This window comes from Podarcis tiliguerta (genome assembly GCF_965153285.1).
Source record: "Podarcis tiliguerta genome assembly, chromosome: 12".
In the NCBI taxonomy this organism is placed as follows: domain Eukaryota; kingdom Metazoa; phylum Chordata; class Lepidosauria; order Squamata; family Lacertidae; genus Podarcis; species Podarcis tiliguerta.
The window spans coordinates 59,160,028-59,176,945 of NC_139545.1; the positions used below are offsets into that span (position 1 = coordinate 59,160,028).

Below are 16,918 nucleotides of genomic sequence, written 5' to 3' on the forward strand. Positions count from 1 at the left end.
ACATTCCAAAAAAAACAACAACTCCCCAATCTCCTCTCCCTAAGCTTAAGAAGAAGAAGAAGAAGAAGAAGAAGAGGAGGAGTTTGGATTTGATATCCCGCCTTTCACTCCCTTTTAAGGAGTCTCCAAGCGGCTAACAGTCTCCTTTCCCTGTGAGGTGAGTGAGGCTGAGAGACTTCAGAGAAGTGTGACTGGCCCAAGGTCACCCAGCAGCTGCAGGTGGAGGAGCGGGAAGCGAACCCGGTTCACCAGATTACAAATCTACCGCTCTTAACCACACACCACACTGGCTCTCTCTAAGGATGCGCAGAACTCCAACAGCAACCCCCCCCCCTGGGACCCCCCACCTTCAACCCCTCCCTTCAGCTCGCCAGGCCCGCAGCCTTGCGGGGAAGGGCGATCCGTGAACGTGGCTCAGCTGCACGTGGGATCTGGTTCATTCGTGTTTGGTTTCCGCTACAGCCAATCAGAAGGCAAGGATGGGGATGAAAGGAGATGCAGCCCAACGGGGGGGGGGGCACGCTTCCCCTGCAAGCTTTTTCTGGCCAAGGGAGAGACCAGCTCAGATCCCCCAAAATACAGCATTTCCGGCTCTGGAGGAAGAAAACGCAGAGAGGGGTGGGGGTGGGGATGAGCTGGGGGCGCTCGGCTCGCCAAGGGTAAAAAGGAACTGAGCTGAATTCCTAGAGAGATGAGAGAATTGGGGGGGGGGGGCAGGTCACTTCCTGCAAGCGGGGCGTGGCTGTTTTGTGTGTCTCCTTTGCAAGCTTCGCTGCCTGGGTGGCTCCTGCTGCAATCGGGTGAGTCTCCTCTCTCTCTCCTCCCTTTGGGGGAGAAGGGGGTCCCAGGGCTGCAGGCGGGGATGCAGGGGGGCCGTGTTCAGATCATGCGTGCCCCCCAGGGTCCTGCGCCCCCTCCTTGCTCCCTGCAGGAGGGCTGCAACTCTGTCCTTCCTTCATAGCAAAGGCTGCTCACCGCTTTGTGGGGAAGCAATGGCTTTCATCCTCCCAGACTTGAGTTTGCCGCAATAGCAGAGGAGTCTCCTGGGTGTCCAGAGCCCAGTCTCGTCCTGTTGAGTTTCAGTCAGTCAGGCTGGAGGATGCGGACTAAGTGCTGGGATCAGTCTTAGCCTCTCTTGGAGGAGGAGGAAGAGCAGGGAGGAGGGGCTGGCTGGGCCAGGGGGGGGGGTCAGGGCCCCCCTGCAGGAGTGGGTGGTCCCTTCCTGCTTGGAGGAGGCGGGGTGAATCCACCCCTTAAGAAACCTTCCCTGGACTCAGAGATCCTAACTAACTCCCGGCCAGTGGCTAATCTCCCTTTCCTCAGCAAGGGTCTTGAGTAAGACCAGATCCAGGCGCTTTTGGAAGAAACTGATTTTCTGCATCCATTTCAAGGACCCGGATGCAAGCGAACCCTCCCTTCTCCTCCAGTTAGAAGGAAAGCTTTCCCCACCCCCCACCCCCGTTCATCAGACAGGGGTCTTATCCAGACTCCTGGCTGACCCAGGTGCGCCCGTTCAGACATGCAGCCTCTCAGGTGTCCAAATGATCTTCTGAGACGGACCAGGAAGCCCTGAACAGAGAACCACCAGAGGTCTCCCCACCCAAGGAATCCAAGACCTGCTGGGAAGGGAGGGAACCTTGGGAGGGATGGGGGTGAAAGGGGCAGCCCCCCCCCCCTGCTGAGAGTTACTGGGAGACCCTCTTCCCACCAGCTGTAATTCCTGAGTTCCTGGCAAGGAGGACGGTTGCCTAGCTGCTCCAAGGGAACCTCTCCCAGCAGCGCTCAGCACCCTTTACGAACTTCGGTTCCTGGGATTCTATGGACTCTTTAAAGGGGTCTCATCCTGCTTTACAGATGCAGCCCGGGGGGGGGGGCTGGGAGTGTGTGTTGTCTTTTTGGAATAACTTTTAATTGAGTTTTATAACAAGGATCATGGGAATAATGAAGGATACAAAGAAATTGTCCAAGTCTTCTCATTTGTGTATCACAAAAATAGTGCAACAAGTTTATAGGAATATCTACAACATATAGTTCATTATTAGAGGTCAGGCAGTGTCTGAGTTCTTGCTTTGTGAATAGGTTTAAGCAAAAGCAGAAAAAGGGCCAACAGGACAGAGCAATTAACAGATAACAATGAGCATCACATAACCAAACACCTGGTCAGGAGCCCCTGGGGTTGTGCTTAGATTAAGTATGGGGAAACAGTCCCTTTTCCTTGCTTGTTACCAGTGAAAAAAATATAAAGTGCTGGTTCATTGATGAACATGGGACAGGGCTTCCAAACAAAGATAATGATTTTTGTTTACATTAAAGTCAACCAGGTGGAGCCAAATGCTCAAAACTCTGCAGATTCCAGCCACTCCATGGCTGTTTCTTGAGGCTCTGGGTGTAACTTGAGACTATTTTATCTCATGCTAGAGGCTTTATGTGTTCTCCTGGATGTTATTTTGATTACTTTTTGTACTGCATTTCTATAATTCTGTTAGGCCATGGGTAGGCAAAAAGGCCCGGGGACTGGATACGGCCCAATTGCCTTCTCAGTCCGGCCCGCGGACGGCCTGGGAATCAGCGTGTTTTTACATGAGTAGAATGTGTCCTTTTTTTGAAAATGCATCTCTGGGTTATTTGTGGGGCATAGGATTCGCTGATTCCCCCCCACCCAAAATATAGCCTGGCCCCCCACAAGATCTGAGGGACAGTTGAACGCCCCCCTGCTGAAAAAGATTGCTGACCCCTGTTTAGGCTTTACCTCCCCCCCCCATGTGTTGCGGATTCACACCGCTAACTGGCCCCCATTAAATATAGCAGACCCACCTCGTTACACCCCCCGGCCTCCCCACCCCCATGCTCCTTCTCCCCACCTCATCTGGTTCCACAGCCGCGACTTCTCCTCCGCCACCAAGAAAAGATGGATGAGGCGGTCTTGCCAGAATCCCTCCGCCATCTGTGAGACAGAAAGGTGAATGAGAAAGGTGGAGCTGTGCATGGCGAACGAGAGATGGGCCACAGAAAAAGCCTCACGTGCCGAGGGCATTGGGACACTGGCAGCCATTTCTTATTTTAGTTATGTGAAAATTGATGCACCCTTCTTTGGGCTCTTGGATCCCACCAATGACCATCAACTAATAAAGGAGTGGATTCACTCCACTAACTGCCCCCCATTAAATATAGCAAACCCACCTCATGGTATGCAAATTACACGAATTTCTGCAATTTCCCACAGGCTACCTTGTGAGGATCTTGTGAGAGGGGAAACTTAGTGATTTAGAGTCTTAGGGAAGAGCTGAACGAACAAGAACAGTTTTATTTACAAAAAGAAGAGGTCCATGAAACAAATTTGGGGTCAGGAGATGCGTTCTTTCAAATAAAAGTTAGCTTATTACTTAAACTAAATAGAAATATCTCACTGTAGTATATGCAACTTCAGTTGCAAAAAGCTCACTTGTTGCACTTCAGTTAAATATTAAGGTTTCTACCATAGGAGGTAAAAGAATTAACTTGGTTTCTGTTCATTTACTTAGTTATGACCAGGGTTACACTTAAATACTTTTAATGCAGCACAGCTTCCTTCTTAGCCTAATACTTTGGTTCCTGAGCGAGGGGCATTCCCCCCCCCTCCGCCTCTCTCTTAGCCATCCCACTCTTGAGGGATTTCCCACAGACCCAGGGGATCCTCTCAGCCCTTGTTCTTGGTTTGGGGGTCTCCTTTTCCTAGCAGATCTCTCCCCAACTGACTGGTTTAGTCCGTCTTCCCACAGCTCCTCCCTCTCCTGCCTCCTCAGACTCAGCCCTCCAGATTAAATCCTGCCTCCATACTCTCCCCAGACCCGCCACTGGGTCGCCTTACTATCTAAGCTGCTGTGAGGCTCCTTCGCCTCAGAAAAACCCTCTCCCAATCCCCACCTCCCCTCTCAGATCAGAGCCAGTTCTCCCTCAGACAGAACCTCTCCAAATAATAATAATAATAATAATAATAATAACAACAACAACAACAATAATAATAAATTCCCCCTCTCCCCTCTCAGATCAGGCTCTGTCCAACTCTTTCCCTCCGAAAAGGCTCCTTGGATTTTCCCTCCAAAAGGGCTGGCAGCCAATCAGAGAGAGAGACAGAGAGTGGCTTCTGCCCTCTGGTGGAACCTCGGGGGCACTGCACCCCCACACTCCACTCTGGCTCCAATGTCCCTCACAGGCCATTTCCTAACATCACCACAGGGGGTCTTCTTTTCCTAGGAGATCTCTCCCCTCCTGACTGGAAGGAGACCCTGGTTTAGTCCGTCTTCCCACAGCTCCTCCCTCTCCTGCCTCCTCAGACTCAGCCCTCCAGATTAATTCCTGCCTCCATATTCTCCCCAGACCCTCCACTGGGTCATCTTCCTGTCTAAGCTGTGAGACTCCATCTTCTTGCTAGAGAGATTCTCCCCAGATCAGAGCCAGTTCTCCCTCGGAAAAGAGCCTCTCCAAATAATAATAATAATAATAATAATAATAATAATAATAATAATACCCCTCTCCCCTCTCAGATCAGGCCCTGCCCAACTCTCTCCCTCAGAAAGGGCTTCTTGGGTTTTCCCTCCAAAAGGGCTGGCAGCCAATCAGAAAGAGAGAGGGGGCCTTCCGCCCTCTGCTGGAACCTCGGAGGCACTGCAGCCCCACACTCTGCTCTGGCTCTGAGGGAAAATACCTCATGGGAAAAAGCAAAAGGAGAAAGCTAGGAAGAAGAAAGGATACAGATAAACTGACCGAGTCTTCTCTTGTCATTTGTATTTCACAATTAGTTTACAGGAATATCTGCAACATATGGTTCATTATTAGAGGTCAGCGCCTGAGATTGAGGCAAATGCTCAAAACTGCAGATTCCAACACCCCACACCCCCGTTTCTGGAAGGTCTGTGTGTAACTTGAGGCTTTTTCCCCATGCTTGAGGCTTTATGTTATTATTATTTTTATTATTGTTTGTTGGTATTTTCACTACTATTACCACTGTTCCATAGCAGATTGCAACCATTTAAAAATATTTTAAAATGTCAAAACAAATAATAATCAGAGGAACTATGCGGACGACGCGGTTCTCTTATCACGAACTAAAGTAGGCCTCAAAAGGCTACTAAGAGAATTCTCAGCTTACTGCAGGAGAGATCAATTGGTGGCTAATCACCAAAAAACCAAAGTCATGGTCTTCGCTAGGAGACACAGACATCACAGATGGGAGATGGACAATCAGCCAATAGAACAGGTCAAAATTTTCAAATACCTCGGAGTAGTTTTCCAGTCAACAGGGGCCTGGGAGGCCCACCATAAATATGCTAGGGAAAAAGCATCTCAAAGCGTCAAAATACTGTCTCGCTTTTACTTTACGAAGGGGGGCAGACATATCCCAGCAGCTTTGGAGGTCTTTCAAGCAAAACCCTTGGCGCAATTACTCTACGGGGCCCAAATCTGGACGGGAAATCATTGCCGCACACTTGAAAACAGTCCAGTCTAAATTCTTAAGACAGATTCTAGCCGTTCCATCATGCGTACCAAATGCGGCCCTACGGCTGGAGACTGGCCTCCTCTCCATCGAGACCCGGACCTGGATAAGAACATTCAACTATTGGCTTCGTTCAAATTTAAACCCATCCAGACTATTACCTCTAGTAGCACGAGATGCTCATAGAAGTCGGTGGTCCAAAGTAGTGCATCAAAAACTACTTACATGTGGCCTACAAGCACAGCATCTCCTGAAAGCGGGTCTCCCCAAGGCAAAAACCATTATTGATCAGCGCATGAAGGATATTGAGCAGCAGAATAATCTGGCCTATATTAAGAAATTTAGTGCTTGGTACGCTTATCTGCCCCCCTCCCATTTTGATTTTCGGGCACCTTATTTGTCTACCTTAACCATTCCAAAACTTAGGCGGGCCTTTACACTGGCCAGACTAAATATGTTACCCTCAGCTGTTCTTGAAGGTAGATATCAAAAAATTCCATTCAAAAACCGGCTCTGCCCCTGTGGAGCTGGCTACGTAGAGACGGTGTCACACATTCTCTTGTCTTGCTCCCTATATAAAGATCTCAGGGACGAGACCATTACGCCACTCCTATCTGCCATCCCGGGCCGCTCTTGCGAAGCCAAATTGTTCTCACTTTTAGCCAACCAGAACAGCTCGACAACAGAGAAGGTTGCCAAATTTATCAAGAGATCAATGAGACTGAGAGCTGGTATCTGAATGATATCAGTGTCGTCACCCGGATTCCTCGCCTAGGTTTTTATGATTATTATCATTATGTTTTATTATTATTATTTTATTACTTCTGCCAAGTTTTAAGTACTGAGATTAATAATTTACCTACGGTTTTAATAGGTCACAAGATTTTATGGTAACTATATCTGTAATGTATTCCTGTTGGTGTTTGTCCTTTGATGCTATGGCCTGTCGGCTATGCAAATAAAGTCTAGTTACTTACTTACTTACTAATCAGAGGAATAGGCCGGGTCCTCCGTTGTCAGAGGCCTTGGGAAAGAAGGGGAGGTGCCTGTGTGGGGAGGGAATCCCCCAAGGGGGGGGTCTGCCCCCAGGATGCCTTCTTTTGTGCCACCCCCACCCAAGACTCTCAAGGGGGTGAAACTACCAAGAGGGCCCCCTCTGCCAAATTTCACAGCCAAAAGGATCTGTAGGGAAGAAGGTGGTTCTTCACATATTGGGGGGGGGGGCTAAGTGAACCCCTCCTGAAGGCAGCCCTGTTTAGGGCAGTTTTTAATGTTTAATGCTGTATTGTGTTTTTAATATTTGGTTGGAAGCCTCCCAGAGGGGCTGGGGAAATCCAGCCAGATGGGTGGGGTGTAAATAATAAATTCTTATTATTATATTATACTCCTGTGAGAACTTTGAATTGGACCTGGAAATGAAGGGACCACCAATGCAGCTGTTTTAAAACAGGAATTAAATGTGTTCTCAGGGGTTGTAATGGGAGGGATTCAATGAGATGGGGTAGACCCATGGATGCTCCTTGGAGAAAAAGGGGGGAAATAAATGCCCTTCATAAAGAAAGTGAGCCCAGCCAACAATCTCTTGCAGATTCTGAACCTTCCTCAAGAGCAGTTCCACTTAGAGGGCATTGCGATGATCCTATCTGATCCACAGCAGAGAGTACCCTGGCCATGTCATCTCTGTTCCAAGCGGACAGTGGTTGGCAAGCTGGCCGGAGCTGGAAAGGGGCACTTCCAAACAGAGAATTTATTTACAATCATAGGAGGAATGTGAGCCCTTCTCACTTGTTTATAGTGCTATCCTTTGGCCCTCAGACCTAAGAAAAAGGGATTCCACCCCAGCAGTTTGTCTTGAGAACTTTGCACATTCCAAGTGGCTAGAAAACGAGACAGAAGCAGGAAGGAAATGCTCACTGCACTGTGGGAGGGAGGGAGAGCAGCTCTTGAGGATCCCAGGGTGGGTTGGTTGGTTGGTTGGTTGGCAGCCATCTGCCTCAGGAGACAATGGGAGAGTGTTCCTTTGGGGATGAGGTCAAAATGTTGGAAGGTTGCAGCGGCTGCAGAGGCTCTAGCCTAGTGTCAAAATTAGACTTGTAGAAATGACTCACTTGTCAATCACAGTTCTGACTTCTTTCATTGACTGAAAACACTGAAAGGCAGGAGCAACTAGGCTGATTCATTTGACAGATCTTCCTAATGTTTCCTGCACATTTTGCATAGTAACGTCTAGGAGGGCTGGACGCCGGCTTCTCCTTTTCCTTTTTTGAAAAAGAAAGTTCAGAGCCTGGGCTGTGTTGCAGTCCAGCCCTGGTTCCTAATAATATTCCGGAAATCTTCTTCTTTTCCTGGCTGTGTATCAATTTCATAACAGAACAACGTCTTTGCTTTGTAGGATTTGCAAAGGCCTCTACTTAGGAAAGACAGAACTTGGCAGTAGGACCAAGAGCTTTCTTCCAATTTCTTGGAGATTTCAAGAGAGCCCAGATGGATGAATCAGAGTCCGCTGGCCCTGAAGCAGGAAGAGGCCATGCCATCCAAACTGGGAGCAGTGGGGGATTCTGGGATAGCTCCATGCAGAAGATCCTGGGTGAGAAGGACACCTTCAGCTCAGAAGTGCAGAGACAAAATTTCAGGCCGTTCTGCTACCAGGAGGCCAAAGGACCTCGAGAGGTTTGCCGCCGACTCTACAACCTTGACCATCAGTGGCTGAAGCCAGAAAGGCACACAAAAGCTGAGATGCTGGACCTGGTGATCTTGGAGCAGTTCCTGGCTGTCCTTCCGCCAGAGATGGAGAGCTGGGTGAGGGAATGTGGAGCGGAGACCAGTTCCCAGGCAGTTGCCCTGGCCGGAGGATTCCTCCTGAGTCAGGCAGAGGACAGGAAGCAGGCAGAGAGAAAGCAGGTGAGAGAGACTTTCCCCTGGATATTCCAGAGGGGCTCTGAACATGAGAGAGAGTATCCCAAAATTCTCTCTTAATCCCCCAACCTTTTTTGGAAAGCCTCCAAGGAATGAGATTGGGTACCCCTAAAGCTTTTGCCTCTCCCAGTCCTTTTCTAATGTTTCTCTCTATTCTGCTTCCAATCCCTTTTGCCCTTTCAGGGAAAGATTATCTTTGCAGAAACGGGCCTGGATTCCTCTGAGGCAGAGATGACTCCATTGGGCGCCAAAGAGAGACCACTGGGTAAGGAGGAAGGAGGGTTTTTTCCCATTTGGTCACACATTCTGTAGATTTTGCCACTAATCTGTGGGGAGGACACTAGGGGCCAAGAGCCCAAAGTGGGGACATGTATTTTTACGTAGCTAAGATACAAATGTCAAAATGCACTCAGTAGGTGAGACTTTTTTACAGGCCCACCTGTTGTTAGAGATGCACTGCTTCACCTCTAAGAGAAGCATGTGGAAATGGCCTGCCACTTACCTTTGTCTCTCACAGGTGACAGAATGATGCTGGCAAGAGATGCTTATCCATCTTTGCATGAAGGCAGAGATGCAGCAGCCATGGAACCAGATCAGGTAGGGAGAATGAAGGATTGTGGCGAAAGAGTCCCTAATGAATCTCTCTCCTCCTTCTCTTGGCTGTAAAGGCCATTGCAGGAGCCTTATGTTCTGAGAATGGTGAACAATCACCTCACGTTGACTAGCCTCCTGAATGTTGCTAATACAGTGGTACTTCTGGTTACGTACTTAATTTGTTCTGGAGGTCCGTTCTTAACCTGAAACTGTTCTTAACCTGAAGCACCACTTTAGCTAATGGGGCCTCCTGCTGCCGCTGTGCCGCCGGAGCACGATTTCTGTTCTTATCCTGAAGCAAAGTTCTTAACCTGAAGCACTATTTCTGGGTTAGCGGAGTCTTTAACCTGAAGCGTATGTAATACGAGGTACCACTGTATTATTTATCAGTAGTTGCAGTTTTATTTACAGATTAAACATTTAATGCTAAAATAGGCTTCTAAATAGTTGACAAATCATAAAAACAGTGGCCAGAATTCACCTTTCCCCTCATTCCCCTCCCCGTGACACGCAGTACCCCCTGAAGTTGACTTTAATGCATTGTGAAGGTTCCCCCCACCTCCAGAACAGTAGATGGGAAGAGCAAAAAGAGGATCCTTCCATCTGGGAAACTGGAATCGATGAGCAGAGAGAATTACCGTATTTTTCGCTCTATAACACACACCTGACCATAACACGCACATAGTTTTTAGAGGAGGAAAACAAGAAGAAAAATTCTGAAAGAAATAGTGGATGTATCATTTTTGTGCTTCATGCTGTGGCCACAGACATGTGATTTGACGGTGAGTTTGGGGTGACCCAATGCAAAAATCCTGAGAATCCATGTGGATCTGCGCATTGTAACCACGTTTTTGCACCATTGCAGCCCCAGGCAACAGTGGGTGCGTGATTTTTTTGGTGCAGGCTGTAGCCATGGACATGCTATGTGATCTGATGGTGAATTTGGGGTGACCCAATGCAAAGATCCTGAGGATCCATGTGGATCCATGCTTTGTAACCACGTTTTAAGTGGGGAGGGAAGGAAAAACAAAAGGGACAAGGAGCACGAGAGGGGTGTGCGGAGAAGCAGCTGGCTAACAATGCAGGAGAGGGGTTTAGCGGGAGGGAGGAAAGGAAGGCAAAAGTTCCCCCCTCCCAAGCCAGCCTCCCCCCCTCTCTCCCACCTGCATGTTTTCCAGCTGCCTGCGAGTCCCTAGAATGCTGGACGCAGCACTGGAGCACGGAGAGGAGGAGGTGGTGGCTGTTGGCTGCGCTCCTAGCCGACGGAACCTGAGCCGGGTGGGCTGGAGCCTGCGCACAGTGTGACTAGGAAGGAATTAGAAGGAAGGACGCGATCCTTTCCTTTCCCCTCTGCTTGCCAGGAGGGCAGGGGATTTCCCTGCTCTTTGTTGCGTTTGAGCAAACACAGCAACTGAAAACAGAAGCGGGTGGGCAGTAAGACTCTGAGGCAGAATGCAGGAAAGCAGCAGCCTCGCTTCTGCAGCCTTCCCTCCTCCGCACGATCTGATTTTTGCCTCTGCACTCGGGTCACTCAGCTCCAGGGACCACACATTCGCTCAATAACACGCACAGACATTTCCCCTTCCTTTGTAGGAGAAAAGATGTGCGTGTTATAGAGAGAAAAATACGGTATTTGAAGATCACCATGTGGCATTCCATCCATTCCCCCAAAAGCTTAATACCAGTCATTAAAAAGGTAAAGTAAAGGTACCCCTGCCAGTACGGGCCAGTCTTGACAGACTCTAGGGTTGTGCGCCCATCTCACTCAAGAGGCCGGGGGCCAGCGCTGTCCGCAGACACTTCCGGGTCACGTGGCCAGCGTGACATCGCTGCTCTGGCGAGCCAGAGCCACACACGGAAATGCTGTTTACCTTCCCGCTAGTAAGCGGTCCCTATTTATCTACTTGCACCCGGGAGTGCTTTTGAACTGCTAGGTTGGCAGGCGCTGGGACCGAACAACGGGAGCACACCCCGCCGCGGGGATTCGAACCGCCGACCTTTCCATCGGCAAGCCCTAGGCACTGAGGCTTTTACCCACAGCGCCACCCGCATTCCTACCAGTCATTAAAATACACCAAAAAAACACGGTTTTGTTAAAACATTAAAATATGCATCCATAATAAAAATGTACAGCAAAACAATTACATTAAAACAAAATAGCAATGAACAGGCAGAAAACAACAGAGCAATGTGTAGTAGATAATCTGTATGTTGTCTAAGAAGGGGACCTTTCCCTTTTTGTTTTAGGGTCTGGTGTGCTTTGAAGATGTAGCTGTTCATTTCACAGATGAGGAATGGGAGTTGCTGGATCCTGACCAAAGAGCTCTGTATAAGGAAGTAATGGAGGAGAATCGTGGGATCATGGAATCTCTTGGTAAGGCTGCCTTTTGGATTACAATATCTCTTTTGGAATTCTTTTTGAAATTCAGTCCCTGAGGCTGTGATCCGTTTCTTTTTTGTTGCAGATGGTGATGAATCAGAAAGGAAGAATGAGGGAGACCAAATCTACACAATGGAGAAGCGGTATCAATATTTGGAGTGTATAGAAAGCTTCAGAAGAATTCATACAGGGGAGAAAGCCTATCAGTGCTTGGAATGTGGAAAGAGCTTCAGCTGGTACTACAATCTCAGTTCTCATCAAAGAACTCACGGCAAGGACAAATCGTATCAGTGCATGGAATGTGGAAAGAGCTTCAGTCGGAAGGATAATCTCAAACTTCATCAAAGAATTCATACAGGGGAGAAACCATATCAGTGCTTGGAATGTGGAAAGAGCTTCATTCGGAAATCCTATCTCCGTTCCCATAAAAGAACTCACAGCGTGGAGAAACCCTATAAGTGCTTGCAATGTGGAAAGAGCTTCGCCTGTAAGGTCAGTCTAACAGCCCATGAAAGAATTCATACAGGGGAGAAACCATATCAGTGCTTGGAATGTGGAAAGAGCTTCATCCGGAAGATAAGTCTCACAGGCCATCAAAGAACTCACAGCAAGGAGAAACCCTATAAGTGCATGAAATGTGAAAAGAGCTTCAGTCGGAAGGATCATTTCACTCTTCATCAAAGAATTCATACTGGAGAGAAACCATATCAGTGTTTGGAATGTGGAAGGAGCTTCACCCGCGAGGACAATCTGACTTCCCATCAAAGAATTCATACAGGGGAGAAATTATATCAGTGCTTGGAATGTGGGAAGAGGTTCCGTAAGAGTGCCCACCTCACAACCCATCAAAGAATTCATACAGGGGAGAAGCCATATCAGTGTTTGGAATGTGGAAAGAGCTTCATTCAGAAGAAAAGTCTCACAGGCCATCAAATAATTCATACAGGAGAGAAACCATTTCAGTGCTTGGAATGTGGAAAGAGGTTCAGTCATAGGTTCCATCTCACATCCCATCAAACAACTCATGCAGCGGAAAAGCCATTTCAGTGTTTTGAATGTGGAAGGAGCTTCACCCGGAAGGAAAGTCTGACTTCCCATCAAAGAATTCATACAGGGGAAAAACCGTATAAGTGCTTGGAATGTGGAAGGAGCTTCAGTTGGAAGATTAGTCTGGGTTTACATCAAAGAACTCATACAGGGGAGAAACCATATCAGTGCTTGGAATGTGGAAAAAGCTTTATTCGGAAGGTAATTCTCACTTCCCATCAAAGAACTCATACAGGGGAGAAACCGTATCAGTGCTTGGAATGTGGAAAAAGCTTCAGTGAGAAGGGAAATCTCACTTCCCATGAAAGAAGTCACAGCGAGAAGAAAGCATATCAGTGCATGGAATGTGGGAAGAGCTTTAGCCGGAAGGATTGTCTGGCTTCACATCAAAGAACTCATACAGGGGAGAAGCCCTTTGAGTGCTTGGAATGTGGGAAGAGCTTCACTCAAAGAGCAGGTCTCATGCACCATCAAAAAATCCATACAGGGGAGAAGCCCTTTGGGTGCTTGGAATGTGGGAAGAGATTCAGTCAGAGAACTGGTCTCATGCGGCATCAACGAATCCATACAGGGGAGAAGCCCTTTGAGTGCTTGGAATGTGGGAAGAGATTCAGTCAGAGAATTGGTCTCGTGTCCCACCAAACAATCCATACAGGTGAGAAGCCATTTCAGTGCTTGGAATGTGGAAAGAGCTTCAGTCGGTACTCCCATCTCAGTTCCCATCAAAGAACTCACAGCAAGGACAAACCATATCAGTGCATGGAATGTGGAAAGAGCTTTGCTTGGAAGGAAAGTCTCACTCCCCATCAAAGACTTCATACAGGGGAGAAACCGTATGAGTGCTTTGAATGTAAAAAAAGGTTCAGTCAGAGCGCCCAGCTCTCCGTCCATCAAAGAATTCACACAGGGGACAAATAATACCAGTGCTCAGAATGTGGAAAGAGCTTCATTCGAAGCGCCCATCTCACTTCCCAGCAAATAATTCATGCAGCGGACCAGTCTTCCAGAACTGGAAGACTGGGGAAATATCATCAAAGGAACTGAAGGAGGTGAGGACAGGTGACCCCACCTAGGCCCGAAGTCACCCCCCCCCAATAATCACCCCAGGCGTCAAAACTGTCCAAAATTTCTTTTGTCTTCGAAAAAGAATCCAAAACAGCTTTTCTCTGCTCTTCTCTGCTTTTCTCACAAGATGCATTGGAAAAATGTTATTCTTTTACTGGTACGAGAAGGCTTCAAAAAGCTAATGAATAGGCTCTGTCATTGCCAAGAATACTCAAGCCTGAGAACTGACTTTTATCTCATTCAGTTGCAACATCTTTGGACATGCTGAACCGCTCTCATTCCCCTTTCCTGGGAAGGGTGCCAAGAGTCCAAAATAGTCCCGAGACAGGAACATTCTGTTCATGCTAAGGAGACACATGGGGCAGAAACTTTTCAGAAGGAGGAGAAAGGGGAGGGAAGTGGAAGGGAAATATATACTCTGTGCTTGTTTGTGAACTATCACACTTGCTCCTTCTACCAGTTCGTGGATGGTAGAAATAAAGCTTTTTCTTCGAAACTATTCCTTGAGTGTCTGTTGACTCCCATTTTCCCTTTCCCGGGCGCAATATTTTTTCCCACCCGAGGGCAAAGCCTCAAAAGGCTACAGAACAAAGGCAAGAGAAGCTGATGAACCATGCAGAGTTGGCAAAGCTAACAGATAAACTGTTGGGGAAAAGACAATAGTGACTTTGAAAAAGAATGGGAACCTTTTACATCATATCTGCAGAAACAACAACAAAAAGAGTCATTGGCAGGATTTAAATAAACATTTGCAATTTTCTTTACAAAAATAGGACACTTAATATGACAATATAGAAGTAAATATAAACAGCAGAATGTAATATAAGACGTAATAAACCAGTGATGGAAGTTGATGGAAGTCCGCAGGGAAGGGGAAAATTGAAATCTGAATGTAATGTAATGATTATAGACATTGTTAAAAAATAAAAATCTAAAAAAAATGATTAAAAAAAATAGAATTCATACAGCGGAGAAACCATATAAGAGCTTCAGTTGGAAGAGAATCTCACTTCACATGAAAGAACTCACAGGGAGGAGACACCATATAAGTGCTTGGAATGTGGGAAGAGCTTTGCCCGGAAGACAAGTCTCACAGCCCATGGAAGAATTCCCACAGGGGACAAAGCCTAACGGTGCTCAGAATGTGGACGGAGCTTCGGTCAGAGAGCCCAACTCACTTCCCATCAAATAATTCATAAAGGGGGAAACCATTCAGTTATTGCAATGCGGAAAGAGCTTCAATGAGTGTGACTATCCCGCTTCCCATCAAAGGATGCCTATCAGGAGAGGCATAGAAACAGAGAATTGTAGAGTTGGAAGGGACTACCAGGGCCATGGCAATGCTCGAGTGTCTACTGAAGCATGCCTGACAGATAGTCGTTCAACCTCTGGGGATGAACCTGCAAGGAAGGAGAGGTCACCATCAGAATTTTCTTCCTGATGTGTAGCCATTTGGATCCTACCATCTGGAGCAGCAGAAAACAAGCTTGCTCCATCTTCCATGTGACCCTTGATCATCTTGGTCACCCTCCTCTGCGCATGTTCTAGCTTGTCAATATCCTTCTTAAATTGTGGTGCCCAAAACTGGACACAGAACTCTGGTGGAGTCTAACCAAGTTAGAATACAGCGTGACTATTTCTTCCCTCAATCCAGACACTATGCTTCTGTCACAGCCTAGAATAGGATCAGCTTTTTTTGCTGCTGCTGCTGCTGCATTGCACGGCTGAAGAGAAGTGAGAGTGGAAGAATGAAAAGTCTTTGAGTGGTACATGGGTGTTCTATCCAAGGGAAACTGACCACCGCACCAGCCGGAGAACTTCCTTAGTGCTCATGTCCCCAGCTGTCAGGAAGGGAAGGCAGGATCAGCACCATGGAGAGGATTGGAGGAGTGTGCTTCAAGGCCACAGCTAGAAAGCCAGCAGCAGAGGGAGAACATGCATCTTGTCTTGTGTGAAAACAACTCAAGTAAAAGCCTCACTATTTTGGAATCTCAACTCTCATGGATAGTAATGGGGTTACCAATTCTCCTACTCGGGCTCAAGCAACTAAGTTTATGGAGGATTTTTTCCAAGAGCTTTTGACACTTTGGGAATGACTCTAGCAAATGCCTTTATACTTATCTACCGTCATGTATTTTGACCAAACTGCGGGTGGCAGTGGAAGACAGGAGTGCCTGGCGTGCTCTGGTCCATGGGGTCACGAAGAGTCGGATACGACTAAACAACTAAACAACAACAATAACACTGTCATGTATTAAATACTGGAAACTCATCGTTGGTCTTAATTTTCCGACGTGGGTGACCTTAGAATATGCACATACAGCCCCTTTGGTGGGCTGGAGAATACTAGGATCAAAATATTTGAAATCCCCGGTGACTCTAGAAACAACAAAGTCAGTTAGAAAGATATGGAACATATTGCCTAATAAAAATAAAGCTGATCTATACTCGCATGCCAAACTCGCTCTGTGGGGAAACCCCATAGTAAAAATTGCTAAAAAGATGGTACTATGGAAAAATTGAGTGGAAACAGGTGTATTGACTCTGGACCAAGTGATAGATGAGGAATGTTATAGTTAGGCTGCTCAAAGGCAAAAGTATCATCTACCAGTTGGGGCCCGGAGGCAATATTGTCAGTTACAATGTCCCTTTGGGCCAGGAGCTTTCTCAGTTTCTGAGACGTGAGATACTGGAACAATTGAGCAATTCACTTGAAACTAGAAAGCCAGGAATTACTTTTTATACCTACCTCCTAACAATAATGGGATGTGGGTGGCGCTGTGGGTTAAACCAGAGAGCCTAGGACTTGCCGATCAGAAGGCGGTTCGAATCCCCGCAACGGGGTGAGCTCCCGTTGCTCAGTTCCTGCTCCTGCCCACCTAGCAGTTCAAAAGCATGTCAAAGTGGAAGTAGATAAATAGGTACCGCTCCGGTGGGAAGGTAAACGGCCTTTCCCTGTGCTGCTCTGGTTTGCCAGAAGCGACTTACTCATGCTGGCCACATGACCCGGAAGCTGTACGCTGGCTCCCTCGGCCAATAAAGCGAGATGAGCACCGCAACCCCAGAATTGGCCACGACTGGACCTAATGGTCAGGGGTCCCTTTTTACCAACAATAAATAAGTTTGATATGCAGTCCTTAAGGAATGATTGGAATAAAGAATGAGAAATGTCAATATTATCTGGACAGTGGGAACGTATTTTAGAATCTATTGGACTCCACATAGAGGTCTGTATAAAAAGGATTTGCTAAGGTTGCAAGGACAATGTCTCCCTGAAACATTGGTTTATAGTCTCTTGGGCTTGCCATTCAGAAGGCTGGTGGTTCAAATCCACTTGACAGCGGTGAGCTCCCATTGCTCTGTCCCAGCTTCTGCCAACCTAGCTCTTTGAAAGCATACTGGTGCATGTAGATAAAGAGGTACCACTGTGGTGGGAAGGTAAA

General features: G+C 47.4%; 4 protein-coding genes across 4 annotated transcripts in view; 3 read left to right on the forward strand and 1 right to left on the reverse strand.

Moving 5' to 3' along the window:
- Positions 1-16,918, forward strand: part of LOC310660883 (uncharacterized protein) — an 85,638-nt gene that overhangs the window by 35,390 nt on the left and 33,330 nt on the right. The gene's annotated exons all lie outside the window — the stretch shown is intronic.
- Positions 1-16,918, forward strand: part of LOC310660824 (uncharacterized protein) — a 41,940-nt gene that overhangs the window by 11,604 nt on the left and 13,418 nt on the right. The gene's annotated exons all lie outside the window — the stretch shown is intronic.
- LOC310660854 (uncharacterized protein) lies at positions 716-14,826 on the forward strand. The gene is made up of 6 exons (XM_083406247.1): positions 716-800; positions 7,866-8,374; positions 8,573-8,654; positions 8,907-8,986; positions 11,231-11,357; positions 11,449-14,826. Exons 2-6 carry the CDS (start codon positions 7,958-7,960, stop codon positions 13,326-13,328), a joined length of 2,586 nt encoding a protein of 861 aa, XP_083262373.1. The 5' UTR covers positions 716-800; positions 7,866-7,957; the 3' UTR covers positions 13,329-14,826.
- The window catches only part of LOC310661071 (uncharacterized protein), a 57,223-nt gene continuing 54,729 nt past the window's right edge, over positions 14,425-16,918 (reverse strand). The window contains exon 4 of the mRNA XM_083406834.1: positions 14,425-14,875. Coding sequence (XP_083262960.1) covers positions 14,857-14,875 — 19 coding nt within the window. The 3' untranslated portion in view covers positions 14,425-14,856. The remainder of the gene's footprint in view (positions 14,876-16,918) is intronic.